At 45.2% G+C, this 25,847-nt stretch overlaps 2 protein-coding genes across 8 annotated transcripts in view; one reads left to right on the top strand and one right to left on the bottom strand.

Annotated features, from left to right (window-relative positions):
- spire1a (spire-type actin nucleation factor 1a) overlaps positions 1 to 19,218 on the top strand; it is a 29,171-nt gene extending 9,953 nt beyond the window's left edge. For 2 of the 6 annotated variants that reach the window (XM_030347323.1, XM_030347327.1), the window contains 17 exons: positions 1,579 to 1,830; positions 5,893 to 6,018; positions 6,891 to 6,965; positions 7,057 to 7,269; positions 7,938 to 8,024; positions 9,590 to 9,719; positions 11,263 to 11,310; positions 11,834 to 11,988; positions 12,082 to 12,154; positions 12,601 to 12,743; positions 13,347 to 13,370; positions 15,436 to 15,465; positions 16,334 to 16,471; positions 16,583 to 16,653; positions 16,762 to 16,789; positions 16,870 to 17,039; positions 17,438 to 19,218. In XM_030347323.1, the coding sequence (XP_030203183.1) occupies positions 1,579 to 1,830; positions 5,893 to 6,018; positions 6,891 to 6,965; positions 7,057 to 7,269; positions 7,938 to 8,024; positions 9,590 to 9,719; positions 11,263 to 11,310; positions 11,834 to 11,988; positions 12,082 to 12,154; positions 12,601 to 12,743; positions 13,347 to 13,370; positions 15,436 to 15,465; positions 16,334 to 16,471; positions 16,583 to 16,653; positions 16,762 to 16,789; positions 16,870 to 17,039; positions 17,438 to 17,696 (2,022 nt within the window). In that variant the 3' untranslated portion in view covers positions 17,697 to 19,218. The remainder of the gene's footprint in view (positions 1 to 1,578; positions 1,831 to 5,892; positions 6,019 to 6,890; positions 6,966 to 7,056; positions 7,270 to 7,937; positions 8,025 to 9,589; positions 9,720 to 11,262; positions 11,311 to 11,833; positions 11,989 to 12,081; positions 12,155 to 12,600; positions 12,744 to 13,346; positions 13,371 to 15,435; positions 15,466 to 16,333; positions 16,472 to 16,582; positions 16,654 to 16,761; positions 16,790 to 16,869; positions 17,040 to 17,437) is intronic. The other 4 variants (XM_030347325.1, XM_030347324.1, XM_030347326.1 and 1 more) reach the window with 4 other exon arrangements.
- Positions 18,752 to 25,598, bottom strand: klhl38a (kelch-like family member 38a). Of its 2 annotated transcripts, XM_030347330.1 has the most exons (4): positions 25,382 to 25,598; positions 22,616 to 23,976; positions 21,870 to 21,975; positions 21,463 to 21,752 (listed from the first exon to the last, which is right to left on the bottom strand). In XM_030347330.1, the coding sequence occupies exons 2-4, from the start codon at positions 23,969 to 23,971 to the stop codon at positions 21,463 to 21,465; spliced, it is 1,752 nt and encodes a 583-aa protein (XP_030203190.1). In that variant the 5' UTR covers positions 23,972 to 23,976; positions 25,382 to 25,598. The 2 variants fall into 2 exon arrangements, with proteins under 2 accessions (XP_030203189.1, XP_030203190.1); XM_030347329.1 differs by lacking the exon at positions 25,382 to 25,598 and having other exon boundaries at positions 18,752 to 21,752; positions 22,616 to 24,073.
- Between the last annotated feature and the right edge of the window lie 249 nt (positions 25,599 to 25,847).

Here is a 25,847-nt window from a genome sequence, read left to right as displayed (position 1 = left end):
TTACCCTCCACTACAGCCCTGGTTGGAGTCCCAGCAGAGTGTGGTCCAATACAGCCCAGTGTCTGTAATGTCACGGTCCATGGGGGCTGTATTTGTCCACACTCTTCTCAGTGCTCACGGTTCACGGTTTTATTGTACAGCCCTTTATCACAGTTGGTCTCCGAGGTTTTCACAGGCACTTTCTATGACATCCCTGCATAACCTAGCCCTCCACATATCAGGGGAAATATGTGCATAGTAGGGCTGGGCGATATGGACAAAATCTTATATCACGATATGAGTAATTTTATATCACGATATGGATATATATCACGATATGGTATTTTTGAAGTAAATTAAAATAATAAATGGCTTAAAATAACCATACTTCACATTTGATCAGTTTTTTCTTTTATTTTGAACTTGAATTTCCATGCTTACAAAGGAGTAAGTAGCGAACAATCTGTCATTAACTGCAGTGTCATATAGTGCAAACATCTTGTAAACATTGAACTGTTTTTTCAATACAAATAACATTTTTTTTTAAAGGTGTGCTTCACACCTGCCTGGCTGTCAGCCAGTGCAGTGTAATATAAATAAAAATCACAGCATCACACAAATATTTTAAATACTAATTATACACTTATAAAATAAAGTTATGTGCTGTGCAAATAGCTGGTGGTAAAAATAGAACTGTTTCTTCAATACAAATGAGATTTTTTTTCAAGTTAACAGGTGAGTCTCACACCTGCCTTGCTTCAGTCAGTGCAGTGCAATATAATTTTTTTATTTTATTTATTTATTTATTTATTTATTTTTCTCTCTCGATATAAACGATATGGCCAAATCTCTCCCGGTAGACACTTTCATATCGTCCACGGTATGATATCGTCATATCGCCCAGCCCTAGTGCATAGTTATAAAAGTTAAGATGTAGGTTTGTTGCATGTTGATATATCTTTTCTAATGTGATGTCCTGCATGTCCTCTATTTGACCTAAGCTCCCAATTCTAAATTCGTATTAATGTATCGTTGCTTATGAAAGCCCAGTCAGTGGTTTTGCAGGTATAGCCAAGGGCCGTGGACAGGCGTGTGTCTGTCTCTGTAGTGAACACCCCATTCCCCACTCGCTTTACAAGTGAGATCACATCCGTTGTCGTAACTACAAGGGCCCACTTGTTGGTGGATGGCGTAAGTTGGATGGCAATGTTGTGTGGCCGTTGGTAAAAAGAGTTTTGTCCCATCTTGGGAATGACTTCGGCCTGAGAACTCAAGTTGTAACGGGGCTCCAGACCGTTGGGTGACGGGTGCAGAGGCCCAGGGCTTGTCCCAGGCAGTGCTTCCTTCACTGAGGAAGCAATGATGAAAACATATATATGTACCATGTCATCTAAACAAACATCTTTTGTGGTAGAATGCTACAGGCACTACTATTCACACGTTACAGATGTTAATTGAGTAACTATGAAGTTAAGTGAACAGTTTAATATTACTACATTCAGTGTCTCATACTTTAGACAAGCCATGCATGTGGACATACTCAACCTAATCTTATGTTTCTGCCAACAAGGACCTAAGTCTGTCTGTCTGTGTGTGCAGGTGATCGAGTCGCTGGGACTCATGATCTATAAGGCCCTGGACTACGGCCTGAAGGACAGCGAGGAGCGGGAGCTCAGCGCTCCACTGGAGCAGCTCATCGACCTCATGACCAAGGTCACGGACGCCGGGGACAGTGACCTCTGCCCCGATGAAGGCTACGAGGCCACGGAGGAGGAGGAGGAGAGCGAGGCGGATGAAGGCCTGGCAGCGCACGGTGTCGGTAGCGTCCGCGGCTACAGAGACATCATCGCGGTGAGCGGGGGGCCGAGGGGCGTGTGGGCGAAGGGTGAGCAGAACCCGAGGCAACAAGCTGTCATATGGAGATTGCTCGTCTTGGGGACGGCGGTTTGGCCCGTTGAGTCTCACTCTCTGTATAGAGGGCACTTGTTTGAACTTGTTTCATTGATTTTCAGTGGCTAGATATTCTAGGGCAGTGGTTCCCAACCAGTGTGGCGAGACACACTGGTGAGGCAGGGTGAGGTTAGGCTTCAAACTGTTCAAACTTCTTCATATTTCTGGCACAGGTTAAAACAATGTATTTAAAGCAGGTTCAGTTTATAATATATTAAGCAGTGTAACGCTATTATTTGCTTTGGATAAAAGTCTCTGCCGAGTGGCTAAATGGTAATAAGTACTTGGTTGCAACTTGTGTGTGATCCTATCGTCTCAAAAAGTTTCATTATGACATGCGGAGAGACCCAGCTGCTATCCTTGACTACAAGCCTCTCCGTCACTCACTTTCTCACCTAGAGTTACCCAGAGTTATGGACCTTACCAGTCAGGAGTAGTTTTCCACCTTTCCTCAGTCGTGGCCTCCGGTCTTAATCACTTGCATATCTTCTGAAATGGCTGACTGGTAATTCTAGAGGCGTAAACATGCTGGCCGACAAGTTGGCTACCTAAGACCCAGATCTTATTATTAACTCTCTGTGCGTTGCAATACATGTTACAGACTCTGCATAAAGGCAAAGTGGTTTGGCGCTGAAACTATTCCCAGCATTACATCTAATCCCTGTTCGTGTTTACGATGTACATGATGGTATAACAGGGCCGGTCAGTTAACCTCTCGTACCCCATTGACCCCTCCTGGTCAGTTAACCTCTGGTACCCCATTGACCGCTACTGGTGTCTCATGTGAGTGCCCCCGTCCTGTCTGCCTGTGGTTGTATCAAATGATTTCATTCCCAGACATGTTTGCCCATGGTAAGATTTATTTGATATATTTCTTCCGGCTAGGTGATCAGTAGTTCATTAAAATAAAGTGTGTGTGTGTGTGTGTGTAGTCGAGATGAAGCGATGTCACAACAGGTACGATGACTTCTGTCTGGTTCCGTCTGTGCTCCCCAGCCCGTAGGTGTACAGAGAGGTCGTTGAGGCGAGCTGGTGAATTCCGAACATGGTCCTACAGCCTTCATCCCATGAGGGCGGGAAAGCTTTGGGGCGGTGTTCTGATCCTAATGGGTTGGGAAGCGACTCGGTGTGCCGGAGGGAAGGGTGCGGCCCGTCAGCCCTCATAACGCCGCTGTCACTCTCCACTTGGCTTCACCTCACTTCCTCTCACAAAACAAACTCTCAACAAAGAAGTAGTTTCAATTGACAAGTACGACTTGGGCCTATTTCAACTAAGGAATAAATATTTATATGGTCTAAATGTAATGTGTTGCATTTTACTTTCGAAATAAGGTTCCTTTCCATTGGGGTTTTTAAAACAGTAAGGAATTTAAATAAATTATATTATTTAATTTAAAATTTATGCTATTTGAAAAATGGGGAACGTTCATTCTTTCACCGGTCGAGTGTCTTTTGTCTTCTCAGAAGTGTGGGACAAGGAAGAAAACGCCTCAGCCGCGTTTGACATTCCTCTAGTGAAGCCAAGCCCAGTAGAGGAGAGAATGCCATTGGCCCGCATAGTTTCTCCCTTTTGTTCTCCGCAATAACATCACGATACTGGCTGCCTTTATGGTTATTGTTCTGGAAACATTAGTGCCATGTGGGGGGAGCTTTAAATAGATGTACTTTTTCTGTGGTTAGATTTGCGTGGCCTGGTTGATCAGGTTCGGAAGATTCAAAATACAAGTGGTTTTAAATATCATTCCATGCACATCTGAACATTTTCGACAAAGTAGTTAAATGATTAAGCATGCGTAACGAGGTATTTGTATTTGTGTTTTTTTATTTCTTAGAAAGCTGACAAAAGGATTTGACGGATAAAACTTTTTCATATAAATGTATAAAATGTTTGTCTACCAGTCAGGTTTGATATGTACCGAGTATATACAGGTGCTGGTCATATTATTAGAATATCATGAAAAAGTTGATTTATTTCATTAATTCCATTTAGAAAGTCAAACCTGTAGAATGTATACATTCATTCCAAACAGACTGATACATTATAAGTGTTTTTTGCCAAAAAGAAGATGATTATAGCTGACAACCAATGAAAACCCTAAATTCAACATCTCAGAAAATTAGAATATGGTGAAAAGGTCAGATATTGAAGACACCTGGTGCCACACTCTAATTAGCTAACTAACTCAAAACACCTGGAAAAGCCTTTAAATGGTCTCTCGTTTTGATTCTGTATGACACACAATCATGGGGAAGACTGCTGACTTGACAACTGTCCAAAAGATGACCATTGATACTTTAAAGAAGGAGGGCAAGACACAAAAGGTCATTGCCAAAGAGGTTGGATGTTCCCAGAGCTCCGTGTCCAAGCACATTAATAGAGAGGCGAAGGGAAGAAAAAGATGTGGTAGAAAAGAGTGTACAAGCAAGAGGGATAAACGCGCCCTGGAGAGGATTGTCACACAAAACCGATTCAAAAATGTGGGGGAGATCCACAAAGAGTGGACTGTAGCTGGAGTCAGTGCTTCAAGAAGCACCACACACCGACGTATGCAAGATATGGGCTTCAGCTGTCGCATTCCTCGTGTAAAGCCACTCTTGAATTAGAGACAACGTCAAAAGCGTCTCGCCTGGGCTCAAGACAAAAAGGACTGGACTGCTGCTGAGTGGTCCAAAGTTATGTTTTCAGATGAAAGTAAATTTTGTATCTCCTTTGGAAATCAAGGTCCCAGAGTCTGGAGGAAGACAGGAGAGGCACAGAATCCACGTTGCCTGAAGTCCAGTGTAAAATTTCCACAGTCAGTAATGGTCTGGGGTGCCATGTCATCTGCTGCTGTTGGTCCACTGTGTTTCCTGAGGTCCAGGGTCAATGCAGCAGTCTACCAGGAAGTTTTAGAACACTTTATGCTGCCTGCCGCGGACCAACTTTATGGAGGTGACGATTTCATTTTCCAACATGACTTGGCACCTGCACACAGTGCCAAATCTACCAGTACCTGGTTTAAGGACCATGGTATCCCTCTTCTTGATTGGCCTGCAAACTCACCTGACCTTAACCCCATAGAAAACCTATGGGGTATTGTGAAGCGGAAGATGCGAGATGCCAGACCCAACAATGCTGAAGAGCTGAAGGCCACTATTAAAGCAACCTGGGCTCTCATAACACCTGAGGAGTGCAACAGACTGGTCGACTCCATGCCACGCCGTATTGCTGCAGCAATTCAGGCAAAAGGAGCTGCAACTAAGTATTGATTGCCATACATGCTGAAACTTTCCATGTTCATACTTTTCAGTTGGCCCACATTTCTAAAAAATCATTTTTTGTACTAGTCGTAACTAATATTCTAATTTTCTGAGATACTGAATTTGGGATTTTCAGTAATTGTCAGTACTAATCATCCAAATTAAAAGAAATAAACATTTCAAATATATCACTCTGTGTGTAATGAAAATATATATTATGTAAGTTTCACGTTCTGAATATAATTACTGAAATAAATCAACTTTTTCATGATATTCTAATAATTTGACCAGCACCTGTATACTCCGAGTCAACATTTGTCTGTCTGTATAAATATCTTCCCAGGAGCCACTCTCACTACACACTAGTATGCCTACCTCCTAATGAACGCCCCATCTTCATGGGGCTACACTTGTGGTTGATATCAAACTGGTATCTGAAAATATATTTTATTTTAGTTTCCCAAATAAAGGTATTTTGGGAATTTGTGCTTTAATAATCGGACTCCTAATCCTATAGGATTTCATGGTGTAGTGATCAGGTCGTGTCTTCAAAGGCAAAGGTTAATTGGTGAACACCAATGTCCACCGTCTCCTTGTAGCCATCGTCCCGCTCCGAACGCCTTCCTCCTCGTTACCAGCTGCATCTAAGCTCTATCCAACTCACATTGGATACAGTCTGCTTTGAGGCTAAATGGTCTATTTCAAATGTTTCCCCCTCCACAGCTGTGTTCGTCCCACCTGCCCAGCCCGTCAGACGCCCCGGACCACTACCAGGCCGTCTGTCGGGCCCTCTACGCTGAGACCCGGGAGCTAGGTACCTTCCTGGAGAAGATCAAGAATGCTAAGGAGGTGAGCCCCAACCTGGTGCATTGTTCTAATAACTGGTGCAGTGCCTGTTCGCAACAGGGCAATTGCTTGGCTAGTTTTTTGTAATTTATCATTGGGAAAGTGATCTATTTGTGGTCGGTCCATTTAGTTATTTGGGACCAGGCTATTTCTGGGAACGGAAGTGTTCATTCCTAAAGATATATCACTGATGCTTGACTGTTTGAGTTTAAAACAACAAAGGGCAACCGTACATGACTTTAGAACAGCTGGGATCTCCCGGTCTTCCTCTGTTAGGTGTACTGTACTGAGCAGTCTGTAGCCAGCAGGCTGAACAGCGAGGCCCTTGTAAAGAGGTTTCCCTGTTGATCCTTCACTGGACACTGCACTTCCTTGAGCCCCCAGCAACACACCCGCCGTATGGGGTCAATCGGATGAGTCGAGAGATCAAAGGACCCACGTACAGAGACTCCTCTTATTAAAGGTTGACGATGCCTTGATAATGGGTATGATTACGATAATGATAGTTGCTCGCATTTTCATACAAATTCAATCTGACAACTTTCATTGTGTTCACGTGTGCTCATGTGCTGAAGTGCTAATTCTAGCAAGTCATTTTCTCATTAGTGGACTCGAACCTTAAAGGTGTGATGTTGGGGGCAGCTCTGGCAGGACACAGCAGATGACGGACAGATGCTTTGTGAGGCTGAGGGCATTGATTTTAATAAAGGCATCGACCAGACGAGTATGGACGTCTAGGTTCCACACCGTTGGTTCCTTGGATCTCCCCCAAGCTGTGACGATAATGATGGCGAAACGTGTTCGCCGTTAGAACCATGCCATTAACATTGACAGTTCTTTTGTTTTTCTTCTCACCTGCTGCCTGGTTCGGTCAGAACCTTCGCAAGATGGGGGGCGAAAGATGGGAGGAGCCTGTTAAAGAGCTCGACGACTTGCAGAATGCTGATTGGGTAACAAATGCAACATCCTACTTCCTACATCTACACACAGCGCCACATACTGAGATGCTAACAGGTCAACTGTAATGATGTATGCTTGAAGATGATGATGATGAAGACCGGTGGGTTCCCGTCTCCTATTGGCTCCCAGGCCCGCTTCTGGGTGCAGGTGATGCGGGACCTGCGGAACGGCGTGAAGCTGAAGAAGGTTCAGGAGCGGCAGTACAACCCGCTGCCCATCGAGTTCCAGCTGACGCCCTACGAGATGCTCATGGACGACATCCGCTCCAAGCGCTACACGCTGCGCAAAGTCTTGGTAAGGCCCCCAACGACCAGCCCCCCTTGCTACAACTCCCCTTCAGCAGTCGCTGTGATTGTTCAGCACGCCCACTCTGTTGTGATTGGTCAAACGCTTTGCACATGTGTCTGCTAATGCACCCCCACCGAGAAGTTATAAACGTTACGGGTAGCCGGGAAGCAGGACTTCTTTATTGAGGGGTGTTCTCGATACTAATAATGGTCGAAAAAGTATGATATCACCCCTTTAATTTGTAGGTGTAACCCCAGGGCAGTAATGTATCAAATGCACTACGATTTTATTCGTACCATTATTGTACAGTTCATCAATGTAGGCCGTTGGTTATCCTACCAATGCAAGCAGCATCACCCCAAAAATTATTGTGACTTTTCCCCAATAGTGGCTCTCCCCCACTATTTGTTATCATTTGTTGGTCGTTGAGACCAAGACGAGCTCATCTAAATGTGAAATATTGGGAGGTGCGTATAACAATCAAGTTTCTCATGACTCATTTAAGGTTTCTCAGGACTACCTTCACTTGGCTCAGTGAGGGAGGTATTGGCATGTTATATTGTGTCGTATGCCCTCAACATTATTTTTGACTATGTACTGAGTCAACGTGGGTTAATGTGTTAAATTACTTTCTCAGTGACGTCAAGGTATTAACGCATGTCTTGTGACATCAGGTGAATGGAGACATCCCTCCGAGGTTAAAGAAGAGCGCCCATGATGTCATCCTGGACTTCATTCGCTCCAGACCTCCTCTCAACCCTGTGAGTCCAACACCTCCTCCATCCGACCCTTAACGGATGGCTTTGTGCTATCTATTTGTGCTCCCAAGAGATTGTAGCTGAAGCAGAATTTCCTAATCATAATTGATAAAGTGGCCTCAGATGGTAATCATTATAACTGATGAATCGCATCATTTATGTTGAAAATGAAATGAGTGAGATAGGGACCATCTGGGATCTCCCTGATGGTTAATGTGAGGTTTATCCAAAAATAAAAATATGGCGTATTAAACAGTTTTATTTCCATCCAAGATCAAAGATGGTTTGAAAGAACATTGGATTATAACATCACTTTTTTATAACTAAATCCTATTTTAAACAAGAGTGTGACATGTTGGGACGTGCATTATTTCAGTTGACTGGAAGAATATTGCGAATATTCTGCATCGCAGCAACCAAAGTGTAAGGAGTTGTTTAGGTTTGGAATTTGAAGTCTTATTCATCCATAATAAAGTGTTGCTTGTCAAGAGACGTGATAACCATAAAGGTGGTTCATTACAGCGGTCAGCTTACTGATGACCGCAGGCAAGTGTCTCGGTAAAGAAGGGAGAAATGTTAATATAAGCAAGCAGGTCATGGTTTAAGCACCTGTCCGAAGATAATGACTTTAAGAATTGTGGACTGTAGTGAGCAAAATATTTTTTGGTTCAGAAACTACGTTGTTTAATGTTAGTTACTTATATTATATATATATATTCAATTTTGATTGATATAATTAAGTTTTATTCTTGTATGCAGATTTCTACCAATAGTGCAATGCATATCCTTTTCTTAGAGAAAAATGGCAAAGGAAAGCATTTCATTAACTTTCAGTGATGTGCACTGTGCAGCGATAAAGGACCATGAGCGTCTCTAATGTACGAGCTGTCACTCAGCCAGTGGTCTTCTTAGTGCTACTGTAAGTGGGCATGTGAAGGGCTCTAGTAATTACTGTGTTCACTGTAAGTGAGTCAGTCTCATGCTGGAGGGGCCCTGGGGGCCAGCCTCTCGTTGATGGTTATTCCCAGTGTCCCTCTGAAGGGTCTGAGTTAACCATGGTTCCATGTAGTCATGATTGATAACAACTTTAAAGATAAAAATTTTATTAATCCCCAGAGGGGCAATCCCTTTCTTGCAACAGCCCAGCAGCAGTGGAAAACACAGGATACAATACAATAAAAATACAAGTACTGAATGGAAAGACGCTAAAGTAAATGCTAAAGTAAAGACAAACGGAACCAACAGGGCAAACGAAACAGATTTGTATATAAAGTGTTAAATGTAATTTATATTGTGGCTGAGTACCATAACTTAACAGTATATTAAAGTGTATAAATGCGAATGTTAACAAAGAAGTGGCCCAGTGATCAAGCATAAATGTACACGTGTATATATACAGTCACGTCATGATTGTAGTTTTAGATGTCAGATTGTTAAATGGTTAAGGGATGGGCAGAGGGTTTGGTTTAGTTAAGTTGACCCTAGTTGAACCTGAGGGAAAGCAGTGCATGTACATAATTGACAGTATTGTTGAACTGTCTGCGTGTTTCGTGTTGTCGCGGCAACAGGCCGCTGCCCGCAAACTGAAGCCCCACCCCCCTCAACCGAGCAGCCTGCACGAGCGCCTGCTGGCGGGCATCAAGGCGGAGAGGAAGCTGAGGCCGGTGTCTCCGGACATGGTCCGCCGACACCGCCTGGGTGAGACACACACACAACACAAAGAAGCGCACACACACTCGGGGTTTATTCCACAACATGCACGAGTCTCACTCCACTGCCCATCTCCCCCTGTGGTTGTGTTCGCCCCTGGCATGGCCATGCCAGCCTCCCCTGCAGTCCATAACCAATGCTTCCACTGAACTACACGGTCAGTTTCTTCATCAGCCTATGAGGGCTGGAAAGTGGAACCAATATGTCACGGGAAGGCCGCTGCTCTCACACAATATGTTGTAACCTTTGTCCATTGGCACATTTGGACTGGTTTGGGCCTTGGCTCTGACTTTGCAAGAGGGATCTGTACCGTATTGTGTTGACAACCTGTATCTGAAACTGTTATACCACAAGGAGTTATGAGGTTAAAGGAAGGTATTTCAGTGTTGCATTGGCCCGTTACAATGGAAGGGATTTGTATGGCTGGTTTCTAACATCTTTACACGTGCCTCGCCGCAAACGGCATCTAGAATCAGAATAATCTTTACAGAATGTGCTGGTCTGGATTAGCGAATGTTCCCAATTATGTACATTTAAAAAGGCAACTGCTTAATAGGGTCACAGTAAATAGATTACTGGCCAATCAGTACGTGGCACACAGAGTAGCTCTTTGTAAGTTGGAACTAGGGGCTTAATATAGACTCTGTATTGCGTAAGGTTTTTATGCATTACAGGTTTTAAAGAAATGCATGTCCTATGTACAGGTCTACAATATGCAACTGAAGAGTCTGGAATTTGATCAGATTTCTATTTATTTGCTTTGTTTCCTCAACGCCGGCTTTCAACACTTTCAGTTGCGAGACCGCTTTGTGTGTCTTGCAGTTTTGACTCATCAGGTAACGTGTGTGTGTGTGTGTGTGTGTGTGTGTGTGTGTGTGTGTGTGTGTGTGTGTGTGTGTGTGTGTGTGTGTGTGTGTGTGTGTGTGTGTGTGTGTGTGTGTGTGTGGCTGCATTTTCAACACTTTATATTTATGTTTATGTATAAAACTCATACCGTCCCTTGAATCTATAGATGGATAGATTCTAGGGGAAAACTTATTTCTTTCGTTTAGTTTTCTAAGCAAAAATGCGTTACTCCCCTAAGTTGTGGGCAGAGCTCAGCGCTGTAGGTGAGGAGAGGCAGTAGGATAGGATTACTCATCCCACTGCAGTCAGTGCCCGGCTTAATCTGCGGTGAATGGGACATATGACCGCTTACATAAGGCCGGCCTTGTGTAATGATTCAACAACACGCTGTGGAGGCCAAGCTGAGCATTGCATGGGAACCACTGCGCTGACCACTCCCCCTTCCCCTGACTACTCCCACTGACCACCGCCTCCCCCCTCTGACCAATCCCACTGCCCCCCCTCTGACCACTCCCACTGCCCCCCTCTGACCACTCCCACTGCCTCCCTGACCACTCCCACTGACTCCCTGACCACTCCCCCGTATTGTAGACGTATCGAGGTGTTCTGTCAACACTGCATTGTAAAGACACGGCTGCTGGCCGGGCCCATCTTCCACTTAACCCTGACTCTCTATCCTCCACAGGGGCTGGGAAGAGCATCAGCACGCCGCAAGACCTGTGCCGCGGCTCAGGTAACCCCCGGTCGACCTCCTGAACGGCGACTCTAAAGCCGTTTTGTGGATGAATTTAGTTATGTGAGGCTGGACATTGATGCTAGTCAGGGGCTAACATGCAAGCCATTTTTGGGCTGAATGTCTGTTTAAACCCCCTGATAGTCTCCATATGGTTTTCAGGACCACAAGAAACCAAAGAGGTGAACCCTATGGAAAAAAAAACACCTATTTTATTTCCCGGGGATTTGAGCGTAGCTGTAGCAGGTCTGTTGAACCCCATGTGAGTGCAGTGCTCCACTGTGTGGCTGCCTGCTGGTGTACAGAACGTAGCTCCGTCAGGCTTGGCATTCATTATTGTGCCCCTAAAGGGTGTGGTGCAGGGGAGGACCACACAGTACAAAAATAAAGTAGCCATCTGGCAGTGTTGCCAGATTGGGCAGGAAATCTAGCCCAATCTGGCAACACTGCCCAGGGCCTCCCGCGGTCTTACATCCAGCCTCACTCTTCCTGGTAAGTGACTGTTGCATCCACTACTTTTCAGATACACCTGACGCCCCCAGGAAGTTGGCGGGCAGCACACACTCACTAGCCAATGGGCTGGCGGGGTCTGATGGGGGCGGGGCCGCGGCGCAGAGCCAGAGGAAGCGGCTGCTCCACGCGCCCACGCTGGCCGAGCTGGACAGCTCAGAGTCCGACGTGAGTCTTTGCCTTTCACCTAATGTTTGGACAGTGGTTGTTTTTTTTCAAAGATGCCATTTTTATCTTATTTTGTGATGTTTTGCTGGACAGGAGGACGCCACGCAAAGCAGCTCTAGACGGCCCACTTCTATGGCTTCCGAGTCTCACCCTGGGAGTAAGAAGGGTAAGAAAGAAAGAATGTAAAAGAGCATGTGACTCAGGAGGTAGGCTGGTTGGCTGGTAACCGGAGGGTTGCTGGTTCGATCCCCGGCTCCTCCTAGAGCGTCTAGGTGTCCCTGAGCAAGACGCCTCACCCTAACTGCTCCTGACCAGCTGGATGTTGCCCTGCGTGGCTGACACCGCCGTCAGTGTGTGAATGTATGCATGATTGGGTGAATGTGAGGCAGTGTTGTAAACCGCTTTGAGAGGCCACTGGTTAGAAAAGTGCTATTTAATGCAGTACATTTACCATCTAAGAAACCCAGACGTTTACCTGAGTGAAGAATCTAGTAATGATTGGCTCTCAAAGAAAACACTTTTCGTCCACCTTTTCCTTAGGCAGTCCCCACAGTTTATGAAAACAAGTTAATTAAATCACCTTTGTCATTTAATTTGAACTTATTTCTACAGTGCCACCAAACTTCCTGCCTATATCGTCCATCAATACGCCCGGCCAACAGCAGTCCTCTCCCCGCCGCCACTCCATGGAGAAGCCGTCCCCCACCGCCGCGGGGCCCTTCCTGCCGCTCTGCAGACAGAGCTCCAAGTCCTTGGTGAGAACACCCTGGCAGACGCTCATGAAGTCATTCAGTAGTGACCTATGTCCAGTGGGTCTTACAGTAGTATTAGACCAGTGCAGCTGCATGTCTACTATATGAGGCCGGTAACATTAGTGGAGCCTTCTTTTTGAATACGTTTGCATAGCTATTGGTATTGTGATTTAGCTTTGTATACTTGACAGGCTATTTCACACTAATCTTCAATATTGGCAAGAATATATTTGTCATCGGATGATGCATTGATATACTTATATTTTGATGTCTGAAATTACTATAGGCTGCTGTTGTGTGTGTCGGGGGTGTGTGTGGTGAGGGTTTGTGTGTCGGGTGAATTATCAGCGGTCATGTAATGTGTGTGTGCTTGCTGGTCATGTGATTTGTGGCCGGGTGTTGAGGCAGTAATTGAACGCACAGGACCTCAGTGCAGAGAGGAGTCCTTCTCCCTGTCCACAGACCAGCATAGGGCTGTCTTGATACACACACTTTATCTAGTCCTTTATTGTATTTCAGGGGGACATTACATTCACAAATACTTTTACCAGACTGCTTTGAATTGAATAAATACTTTTCTTTTCTTTCTTAAATGTGTTCCCACAGCTTAAGGCGGATCCCAGTGCCAAGGTAACCTAGGCAACTCCTGGCCTGTCTATCAGTCTTTTACACGCTCTCTAAAAACCCATCATCTGGGCTGTCATTGTCTTGCGGCGGTCATGAGATGACGCGACCGGTCTGGACGTCATGTCACGGGACATGTACGACCCTATTGGCTGAACAAAGTACTTCCCCATTTGCGTTCACATCATGGATGTGTACCGGCTTGGATTCGCTGTACTCCCTGAGATGTCAACGTATCATTCAGTATGAGGAGACAACAGGGGCCTTATTCACAAAGTTTTGGCGAATTTAGGAGTTACTCCTAAAAAATTAGGTATTTTAGGCCTAAAAGTAGCACCTAAGTCTGGGTGAGCTTAAAAGTCCTCGAGAGGACTCCTAACTCAGTAAGACCTATACACAAAGAATCTGAAAACGGCTGCAGCGAGACAAAATGCTTTGGAATCAATGGAGGGCTGCGCATTGATAAAGAGATTTTGTCTGTACCAGTTCTATCTATTTCACACTCCACCTTGCTTCCACCTTATTCTCTGTTGTGCTGTCTTCCGTTTGTCCCCCCTGATTGTCATCACCCTTTTCGTCTTTATTTATGTCTCCGTCACTGTAAGGGTCATTGAAAAGCGCTATACATAATAAAATAATAATAATAATAATTATTATTATTAGATATAGGCTAAATCGTGAGTGTATCAAACTTGTGGTTGAAATAGTATATAACACTTATTATTATATTTAGCAACAGGGAAAATGCAACATTGCAATGCCAACGATTGAGGAATATTGCACGGGGGTACCGGTACAAATGTACCTTTTAATTATTTAATATATAAATAATAATAATACATTTAATTTCACTTAAACATGTCTCATGTATTAATAGTAATACATCACTTTAATCCTTATTTATTTCAAATAATAGGAATAAATGGTTTCTAGTAAAAAATGATATAACTATTCTTACTTATGATTACTATCTAACAATTTATTGCACGATTATTTCATGTATTAAGTTTATAATCAGTACAGTAGCAATTGGTTCATGGACGAGTTGGGCTTTCGCTTGCGTTCCACGTCTTTGTCTTCGCTTTCATTCATCATCATAGGACTTGAACGGTGGTATGGGCTGATCATTTAAGTGTTTAAGTGATGGAAATATGCTCATTGGATAATAGTTTGCAGGGTGCATTGAATAACCTCCTTGATATAATGCAATTTACGTATTTTTATAGTTCGCTTTCTCTCTCTCTTTAATGTGCATACAACGTCATTATCGTGGTCTGCACTAACTTTTCATCATGCGTGTTTTCTGCTAACTGCACTGTCCATAACTATTTTGTACCATTTGTAGCCTAGGCTATTTCCTTATTTTTCGTTGATTTAGTGGGCTCGATTGTGTGAAGGTGCGGGTGAGTTTCAATGAGACCGCCGGCACTCAACAACCAATCACCGTAGGCCTACTATGAAAAAATCCTCCTGCGCGAAAACTTTAAGCGTGAGTTAGGAGCACTAACCACTAGTTTATCTTAACTAGTGGTAAGATAAAAAGCTTTGTGAAAAAGGCCCCAGGTGGTGATCATCCATGTTTAAACAGAATACCTTACAATTGAGAACTTATAGAAGTAAGCTGTCAATCGTGCTGTCTATTGCAATGTTTCTACTCGGTTTAGATTCAGTAGAACAGAAAGCACACAGACGTCTGTTTAGAAGGATGGTTTGTTTTAAAGGGGTGATATCATGCTTTCCCCTGTGCTTTAGACTGTTACATGACTCGTGTATACATTTTTTGTGTCTGCTAAGCTAGAGAAATCTAAGTCAGAGCCAGAAGGAGTATTCGCACCCACAGAGAACACCCCTCAATAAATGTGTGGAACAGCTTGTTTGTGCTCAAACTTTATTTCCGTAACAGAGTGTGGCGTCAGACTGTGCAGTGGGCGTTGCTGTAGTGCAGAAGTCGCGCCTCCCTGGCTACCAGCAATGTTTACAACTTCTCTGGGGTGTGAATTTGTCGACTTATTTATTAACCCTAAAGAAGCATGATATGGGATCTTTAATGACTCATTTCTCCGCCTGGCAGGTGGCTGTGACCGGTGGTGCGCAGGGTGGGGTACGTCACCGAGGCTTTAAGTCATATCTACATTTATTCCTCGCATCTCAATCCCCGGCCCCGCATTTTCTCCATGTGTCTAGCATTAAAACCAGCTGACGGACATGGCTGGTTCGGACCACCCGATGTGCCACTTGACTGAATTAAGTCACTTTTGTTTTGAGGGAGTAGGAGCTTGTTTTTAATGGTGGGACTACAATGGATGAGGTCGTATCAATGGAACTACCATTGATAAGGAAAGGCTAATTGGAACTTGGCAAACAGACTTGGGCCCAATCCCATTTCTACCCCTTCCCCTTACCCCTCCCCCTTGTTTTGAAGGGGTAAGGGGAAGGCGTAAGGGGTAGAAATGGGATTGGGCCTTATTGTTGTCGGTTAGGTCCATGAACCAGCCTATTAAATGGCCTTTTAAAAGAACCTTTCAGTCAGGTCGGAGCGTTTATTACATTGTATATCTGGACCTAGCAGACTTCAGATCACATAAGCACCATGATGTCCACTCACAGCTGGCTACGAGCCCTAAAGTCTCCCTGAGACCTTAATTTAGTCTAATGGTCACATGCCAATCCATGCTGCTGTTCTTCATCCTCCACCCATTCGGTTTCCTGGGCTCTCTCTCCGCTTTGGAATGTGGTTGTGTGCGTACGAAGGGGTTTTTATTTTGGTGACTCAACACGAGTAACTTAATTTTGTGTTACTCGTCAAGAGTTTCCCCCCCCCCCCCTCCTCCGCCATTCAGCTGCATCCCCGTGGTGTTGGTGATGTCATCTCCATGGCCACGGCGCCAGGCCTGCTCGGTGCATGTGGGTGCTCTTTTGAAGGAGACCTCTCCCATTTTAAGAGACCTCTCTCCCCCCCCCCCCCCCAGGAGGAGTTTGGCTTCCCGGTGGAGTGTCTGGCCCTCACCGTGGAGGAGGTGATGCACATCAGACAGGTGCTGGTCAAGGCTGAGCTGGAGAAGTTCCAGCAGTACAAGGAGATCTACACAGCGCTGAAGAAGGGAAAGGTACCGGCCCACGTTTTAAATAGGGAGACCATCACACTTCAAACATAGCGTGTGTCTGCAGTCCTGGAATGAAATGGTTGGTTGAAAAGGATTTTCATTTTTCTGCATCAGCTTTGCTTCTCGTGTCGGACCAAGAGGTTCTCCTTGTTCACCTGGTCCTACAACTGCCAATTTTGCAAACGGTAATTTTTTTTTTTTGCAAAACTAACTTTCTTTAAAAATTATCACAATTTTTTTCCCCAGAAGTTCATTAACATCATTAATAATGCCTCCATTTTGACTCTGTTCAGGCCGGTGTGCTCCCAGTGCTGTAGAAAGGTAGGTGTCTCACCAACACCCTGTGTAGCACTAACGTCAGGGCTGTTGGACCTCATCACTGTTACGCTCTCCTCTTCTAGATGCGTTTGCCGTCCAAGCCCTACTGCACCCTCCCCATCTACTCGCTGGGTCCTAGTGCCATGTCCAAGGAGGACGCCAGTGGAGCCGCACCCTCCTCCTCCTCCCAGTCAGACAGAACGGCCTTTGGGTCCGGACACAACCGCCACAGTCTCCACAGGACCGTGTCCAAGTATGTCCCTGAGAGTTTGTACATTTAGGAGAATGCAACTGGCAATATATGATGCCCATATAAGACGGATGCTATCTTTAGTGTGTTAACGTTTACTATGATTCTATATTTTTTAGACGATTATGGCAGGTGCGCTGAAGTAGACTCCCTCTAGATATTCACTGTAGGATCAGTTCATCCAATTGTTGATTTAGTGATCACTCCAAATCATTTGGAAATGAGCAAAGGCATGTTTCTATTAAATATGACATGACTCAGCGAGGTGATATGATAAATATAGAAAACATTGAGGAGTACATAAAATGCAAACAGATGTCCGCTGCGACTCTGCCGCTTGCGTGGTGGCCCTCAGTGGTGTTCCCCCAGTTGAAGGCGATTGACCCCCTGTTCCCCTCCAGGCTGTCCAAGCAGAGCAGCAGGGAGGGGCGGTCGCTGGAGGAGCCGGAGCTCCCCAGGGAGCTTACGGAGGACTGGGCCACCATGGAGGTGTGCGTGGACTGCAAGAAGTTCATCACGGAGATCATCTCCTCCAGCCGGCGCAGCCTTTCGGTGGCCACCAAGCGCGCCCGTCTCAACCGCAAGACGCAGTCCTTCTACCTCTCCTCGGCCAAGTCCACGGACTTCAGGCCCGCCGAGCGCACCATCAACGAGGTCTAGGCCTGGCTCCTCTCCCCTGTCGCCCTTCATTTGTAATCCTTTCCCTGGAGACACAAGCCTCAGAAGACCTTCACTGGGATTGGAGTGTTTCAAGAACCAGGAAAGAGAGAAGAGCGCCCTCTCCCTGTCCCCCCCTCTCAGGACTAGTGGACCCCCGGTGGTGGACGGACGTCGAGACGTGAGGCACTGTTTTCAGACTGGAAATATTCAGGAGCTGTTGTTGCCCGGTGACCGTGGTTGGTTTACTTGTTTGTCTCTCAACTCGCCTCAAAATACATAACCCAATGAACTGAACTTAAGATATTTCAGAGAGTCATTCATCTTTCAGTCACGCTTTAGGGATGATTAAAACATCTGTATGAAGGCCCAAGATGTCCGCTGTATATAGTTTCTTAAATTAACTGCGAGCTCTCAGGAAAATCAATCAATAGATACAAAATGCACTCTATTTCCTCTGGTTAGGTCCTGTATCCCCCCGGCCCCTCTATTTTTCCAATATCATACCAAATATTAAAGTTTTCTTTTTAATTTATTGTTTTTGCTCTTATAGCTCTCGACACCAGCCCTTGTAAGAAAAAGTGGACGTCATATGCTCTGAGGTTGGATGTTTAAACACCGATAATGTACATTTAAATGAAGTGCCAAACCGACTTTATCTTGTATGTAATTTGTAATTACGGATCTATTGTAAATAGTTTAAAGGTTGGGGACAGTGAGGAGGGGGTTCTGCGGTGTGAGGGGGCATCTCCTCCACGCGGGGCAATAAGAGTGCTGCGGAGTGAGGACATACAGGTGTACATATGAAACATGTATAGAAGCATTTTGACAAACCTGTTAGGAGCCTTGCCTGATTAATTTAAGTTGATGCAATGAAAGTATAAATCTGCCATGTAAAGTCTAGTTCCTGGCTGGCACTTGAAAGGTTGAGGGATTGCAGGCTTCGTAAGACCATTGTAAACAGAGTTTATTGATGACTGGAGTTGGACTTGGGAATGTTATACATGTTGTATAATGTATCCCAAGTAATGGCTTTAAATCCTGATGTGTTCTTTGTGTAGTTTGTTTCAACCAATAGTATTATTTTTATTTAGTTTGTCAATGTTTTTTCTATGTTGTTTGAACTTAAAGCTATAATTTAACTGGCCCTTTTTACTTGACCATTTTGTCGTTTCATGCGTAATATCTTAATACATATTTTATGTTTCTTTTCTTCTCTTGAAATCCGCAGTGCCATTTCTGAATGTAGAATTTAATTTAACTGACTCAAGTCGGCAATGGAAATAAATCAGCATATCGAATCCCCTTTACTATTTTCATACACTTTGAAAGTCATTTTATTGATGGAATTAATTTTGTTATGTGACCTTTTGTTCCCGGATTAGACCATACTAATCAGCCTGTTGACAAGATGCTGCTGCTTCCATTAATTATTTGATTTATCAACCGCCTGCAGGGAATGGTGTGCATGCAGAATGTTTCTTAATGAATTTAATTGTAATAAAAATCATTTCGATTTACACAATTGTGAAGTTCTGTACAGTTTAGAAAATAGAAAATTCTGAAATTAATTCATCTTTTCTACTTCCCCTATGGGAAAACACGGTTTATGTCGCCATCGGGTGGTTCACATGAATATTGCACAACCTATTGTCTGCTGTCGACGATGTACACTTTTTGCGCAACATTTGGGAATAACTTGCCATCATGTATTACAATATTTGCACCTACTATTCCTTAGGCCTGCACTAAGTAATTATACCTATTTCAGCCCAAAAATGTAATCGTACCAATTTTCTGTAAAGATTTTGTTTTCAATCCTTTAGTCTACGAATGTGGATCTACCGTACACGTCTATAAATGCTGTCCTACTTAATGTTAGTGACCGCAAGCACTGCAAATAACCAAGCGACATTCTGGCCTCCATGACTGGTGGTGACCCTCACTGGCCTACGTTACAGCACACATGAACAACCAGGCTAAAAACGGAATTTATCAACAGCATCATTAATAAAAAAATATGGAGTATTCTAGGCTAAATGCTTTCATTGGCACCGAGTGTTACGTAAGCCACTGCTAAATCCTCAATGAAAGGCGCGTCTCAGCGGCGCTGGACCCATACTGCAGACGTCGCCTCAGACCGGAGCTTGGAGCAATTTAGCAGCGCATGGATCGAATACTTTACCTCCAGCAAATGATTTGATGAGGCCTTTGGGGGCATGGGACACACACACACACACACACACACACACACACACACACACACACACACACACACACACACACACACACACACACACACACACACACACCATATTAGCTCTCCAGGGAGATCTTCTGGTAACTCGATCTGTCGCCCCTCTCCTCCCAACATACTTCATGAACCAAGCATTCTGCGCGAGGTGAAGGGTCTCACACATTGGGACACTCTCATAATGTGTGTACGTACCAAATACCAGCATTACCTGGAACTGACAAAATTTATAATTTTGTGTATTGACATCAAGCTAAATTAAATCATGTAAATGATGTGTTATGTGCAACGTTTTTTGCGTCGTAACGTTCTTGGCCAATAAAGTATAATGATATAAGCAATGAATAACTTATTACCCAAATCTGAATTTTGATCTTATTATGTGTGACAAAACGTGTCGCTATGGCGATAATTGTGGCGGACAGAGAATGGATAAGTGGATGTCTCTATCCAAGGGGTCGGAAAAGGGTCAGTAGCAGAGACTTCTAGTGTACTTTAGAGTTATATGTGCTTTATGCTCTTTTGTCTTGAGGCACCGATTACCCCCTCTAATGGCTTTTCATTAATAATTCATTAAACTATACGCATTATAGCACTCCTTTCAGGCTCATTCCTGCTATTGTTTGATGGGGCTGTGAGTAAGTGAGGGACAGGATGTGATCCTCGATAAACAAACGAGCACCATTTGAGCTCTCTCATTGTGGCCCTTTAATAGAGAACCTAACACAAGTGTGCTTTAATAGCGTTGAGCGCACTTCGACGCGTGTCACATAACACTGAGCAGTGAGAGCCTGGGGGTCAGCTGAAAATGTGCTGTGAAACTGAATTTCTATGTTTTTTTAAATTAGTTCCCCACCCCCAGCAGCTTAGATAGTCTAGTGTACAGAACAGCTAGCCTCTCCTAGCAGTTGACTACCACTGAAATCATTTGAGGAATGAAATACAATGTGTCACTGAACAACATAGTTCAGACCTAAAACCTGAATGTCAACTTATTCTGAAAACCCCGCTGTTTAATAATGTCTCAATGGTATCCACCATTGCGAAATATAGAATACAGTAATAATAATAATAATAATAATAATGGCAAATATAAGCATGAATGATTCGAGTATTTAATCCAAGTCCAAATGTGATATTTGGTTGGAGCTATTTCCGATTATTTGTGGCTCTTGATAGCTCCAAGTCTGACTGAACTCTTGGACTGGACTCTGATCCACAATGATTCAGGGATCGGTAGCCCCTCTCCCCCCCGGAAAACTGTAAATGAATTGACACCGCCTCACCGCCAATGTTCGTCTCTTTTGATACAGAATGACGTGGACGGCTCAGCCTAGCGTGTCGTTAACTTGTGCTTTAAGCCGCGTGAAGGAACGCAGTGAGCCGAAAGACAGATTCTCCCCCATCCGTAACCAAAAGTGCCACTCAATCATGGCACAGTGGGGACGTGGGGTCACGTGCGCAGCGGGTGAACCAGCATGGGTGGCCAGGGGGCGGAGGGCAGAGGAGCGCAGTTCAGGGGGGATTGGGTCTGTTGGATACACACACCAGAGGCAGAGAGCCATGGTCAAACAGCTTGTAGGGCAGGGAGCCCTTGGACGCCCACACGTCAGCCTTGGGGTCGTAGATCTCGAAGCAGTCCGAGTCCTCGATGACGTCCTGGCTGTTGAGGAAGCGGCCGCCCGTCACGTACAGCTTGTTGTTGATCACCGTGGCGCTGTGGTGCATCCGGCGCTCCTTCAGGTTCTCACACTTGACAAACTTGTTGGCTTTAGTGTCGTAGGCGATCATCCGTCTGGTGTACCCTGGGAAGAGAAAGCAGATGAGGTGGAAGATGTTTTGTTTGTCTCCGGTTGTGTCGTGTTTCTTGTTGATTGTCAAATGATTAGCAATTTTAAAGGAAACTTTTTGAGAAAGCTCACCTCCAACGATGTAGATCTTGTCCTCGATGACAGCCGCTGGGGCACAGACATTCTTCACCGTCCGTGTCTCCAGACTGGACCACAGGTTACGAGATATGTGATACACCTGTTGACACAGCACACGCATTGGAGAGTATCCAAACGCCATGATGGACCAACAGGCAAAGGAACATCTCTCGCGCAATACAGGTTACTGCAATGGCTGTTTGTGATTGGCTTAAATTTGTACCAAACAACGTTACTTGCGGTGACATCACCTGCACTAATATTAGCAAGTGAAAAAACTGCCAACGCGTATGCTGTGCTGCTGTTCCCTTGGTATGACAGAGTTGTTTGGTTAGTGTCAGTTACTCCTATTTATTATATGGATCATCATGTGGATGTTCTGTTTTTTTAATCTATTTATAAAACGTGACATCTATCTAGGGTGATCTCCATTTAAGGCTGACAGCAATGTAGAAGTGGAACAGCAGATAGCATCACCAAGCACCCTAGTGGTGTACCTGAATCAGGATCACACAGGACTCTAGTGGTGTACCTGAATTAGGATCAAACAACACTAGTGGTGTACCTGAATCAGGATCACACAACACTCTAGTGGTGTACCTGAATCAGGATCACACAACACTCTAGTGGTGTACCTGAATCAGGATCACACAACACTCTAGTGGTGTACCTGAATCAGGATCACACAACACTCTAGTGGTGTACCTGAATCAGGATCACACAACACTCTAGTGGTGTACCTGAATCAGCCGCACTGGGTTCTGCATGGCATCCTCGCCTCCAAAGACAAAGATCTTCTGATCGCTGGCGGCCACGGCTGGATGGAGCACAGCTGTCGGCATGGGAGCCATGGCCTCCCACTGGTTGAACATACTGTTGTATCTCTCCAATGAGTCGCAAATCTGCTTGTCTACGCCGATGCCTCCTAGGACGAAAATAAAGTGGAGGTAGGACACACCTTGGTGGGCGTAGCGCGGCTGCAACATGGGCTCGGCGGTCCGCCACTGGTTGGTCTTGAGGGACAGTGTGTAAACCGTGGCACTCACTGAGCTGTCTCCGGATGCCATGCACAGGCTCAGCCCGCCCACCACGTACAGGATGCTGTGGATACACACGTAGGCGGCTTTGTAGAGGCGCAGGGGCAGCTTGGCCAGCCACTGCCAGCGCTGGGTCCTCTCGTCGTAGAGGAGGGCCTCGCGCGACGTCTGCTCATTGTTTTTGCGGCCCCCCACCACCACCAGCGTCTCCCGGCAGGTGTAGCGCCGTGGCGTGGTCCATAGCGGCTTCAGCTCGCGGCTGCACCTGGTACTGACGGAGAGCATGAGGCGCCGCACCGACTCGATGATCTCGGTGCAGAGGGTGGATGACTGGACCAACGGGTCGTTGGCGATGAACTGGAACAGGTAGGTGGGGTGGATGTAGCGCAGGCGCACCTTCTTGAAGAGGTCATGGATGGCCCCGCGCCGGGAGAAGGGGTCGTGGTGGATCCACGCCAGCAGGGTCTCGAACACCTGCTCCTCCTCGGCACACAGGCGGTCGTCCTCCAGGTAGCACATGAGCTCGGGCAGGGACAGCTCACAGAAGTCCTCAGTGGCAGCCACGTCAGAGAAGCAGCGCACGGCCATCTCCTTGGCCCGGTCCCTCAGGCTCTCGCAGTGGAGGATGTCCGACAGGCGGATCATGCTCAGGCAGTTGTCGGGGCTGAGCTGCCTCTGGAGGAACAGTGAGCAGGCTTCCACAAGGCGGCCGTAGTGCAACATGGACGCGGCCTGCATCAGGGGAAGCACAATGTCCATGGTGATGGTGATGCAGCCCGTGTAGACGTAGTCCACGATGCCCGCCAAGACATCGGGGGAGATGCCCTTGAGGTCCACACGGCTCTGGCTGCTCTCCAGGAAGTTGCTGCAGAACATGGCCCTGAAGTAAGGGCTGCTGGAGACCAGGATGCTGCGATGGCATGGGATCTCCCAGTGCTCGGTGCAGAGCAGCACGTCGGTCAGGATGCGCTCCTGGCGGAGGAGGTTGAGCTGGGCCAGGAGGTAGGAGGACAGCTCAAAGTCTTTGAAGGGAAACACGTCACACCATGTTTGGGCCATTCTTTCTACGTAGAGAAAACAAAACACTATGGGAGAGAGGGATAATATATTGGCATGAGGGTTTTCCTCTGCATTTCCCTGTGTGACAGGTGGACTTAACAGGATTTTATGTTGTTGTATTATATATAACGACAGATTCGTTAGTAAGGTATCACCAACAGCGAATCTATTTGTCCATCCATACATCAAGACAGATTAAAATCTTTCACACTTACATTTACATTCAGGGCATTTAGCAGACACTTTTATCCAAAGCGACTTCCAATAAGTACATTTGTCAGAAGAAGAATAAATATATCGCTGTCGGTGGCGCATAAAGGATGTTCATAGAACCAAGTGGCAAGCCCTAACAATCGCTATTTCAACCCATTCCCCGTATACAACAGAGATTGCTAGGATAATATGCTAAACAACTAAGTACAATAACTAAGTAAGACATACAAGTGTGCGTACATTACGTGCCAGGAAGAACAACATACAACAGCAGGCGGGGAGGACGGGGTGGCTATGCACATTTATATTATAGTGGCATGAATCTGAAATGAATAGTATAGGCATCCCTCTACAGGATGAAATAGGATTAATATGTTAATCTTATAGCCCAACATAGTCCAACTATTACTAGTCCGACCAGCTGCCCTAGATGTGATCATAACTGACGCACTGTTTTCTATTTTTGAATTCTTCTCCAAAATGATCCCCCTGATGCATCCTAACAGCATTAGTCTGCATTCCCTTTATCAAACCTTTCATCGTCTCTTTTTATCTGACTTTTGTCACCATCCAGCTGTTTTCTGCTCTGAATCCCCCTCCGCACTAACTTGTCCGTCTCTCTCTATGTGATTTGTCCGACGGTTCGTGTGTGTGGGCCAGGGGGGACATTTTAACAAGCCCAAGTCATTTAATCGCCCCCGAGACGGCTACTGGATTGATTCACTGACATGCGGGTCCCTGCCGGTCCACTCAGTCATATATATAGATCTGTAATCGTTATTCTGTGTTCTCAACCGCCAAATGCTGAGAGGTGACAACACACTAATGGTGCTCTGGTTTTAATCCACAATTTAGGAGGAAGGGTGGGAAAACAAAGCATTACATAAGTGTGTATAAGTGGTGTATATATTATATAAGTGCAGCGGAATTTTAACATATGAATACATTTTCTAATTGTTTCATACTGCATCAGACTTTTAGAGAAAACAAGAAAATAAATGAATGTATTACTATGCCAGTACACTTTAATACATTCCATATTTTTCCCATTGGCCATATAAGTTGTTTTCATTTTTAGGAAACAAATATTAAAGGATTCTGAAGAAATACCTTGCAATTGATTTCCATTAGATAAGAAGTGTCTTTGTACTTGACAGTATGAACAACAACAATTCTATATAATCTGAGAATTCTTACCTTCTATCTCCCAAGTATAGCTTATCAATAATAATATCCACGGTTAAAAAGAAAAGTTAATGAGGAGAGCCAAAAACGAGTTGAATTGGAGACTTGAAGTGTGTGGTTAGATCAGAGAACAGAAAGCCTCTGCAGGAGATAGAGCGAGGGGTAGGGAGCCCGAGAGACAGCGAGGGGTAGGGAGCCCGAAAGAGAGCGAGAGTAGAGCGAGTGGAACGCGACCCAGAGCCACACTGAGGCTTACCAGTAAGAGTCTGGAGGCCATGAGGCCACTGTGTACATTCCGGCCGCTAAGAATAGCAGCATCCTGGGGCACAGCCACATCGGCCTCTCATGTGACACACGGGCTGGTTGGTACTGCTGGGCTAGCTTCAGGGGTATATTAACAATCACAAGAGAATGGGGGATGGGGGGGGGAGCAAATGACTATATCTCTTGACTCAATTGTATCCCAAACATTGATGCT

This window comes from Gadus morhua, chromosome 22 (genome assembly GCF_902167405.1).
Source record: "Gadus morhua chromosome 22, gadMor3.0, whole genome shotgun sequence".
NCBI lineage: Eukaryota > Metazoa > Chordata > Actinopteri > Gadiformes > Gadidae > Gadus > Gadus morhua.
The sequence above is the reverse complement of the archived record's forward strand: the minus strand, read 5'-3'. Positions and strand labels throughout refer to the sequence as shown.

What these genes read in the sequence shown, in the direction of transcription:
- klhl38a (XM_030347330.1), bottom strand. Translation starts at nt 23,971, where the DNA reads ATGGCCCAAACATGGTGTGACGTGTTTCCCTTCAAAGACTTTGAGCTG. An exon ending in ACCCAGTGCGGCTGATTCAG is followed by an intron (nt 21,976 to 22,615) that starts GTACACCACTAG and finishes CTGTGTCAACAG; the next exon opens with GTGTATCACATATCTCGTAA. An exon ending in CAAGATCTACATCGTTGGAG is followed by an intron (nt 21,753 to 21,869) that starts GTGAGCTTTCTC and finishes TTCTCTTCCCAG; the next exon opens with GGTACACCAGACGGATGATC.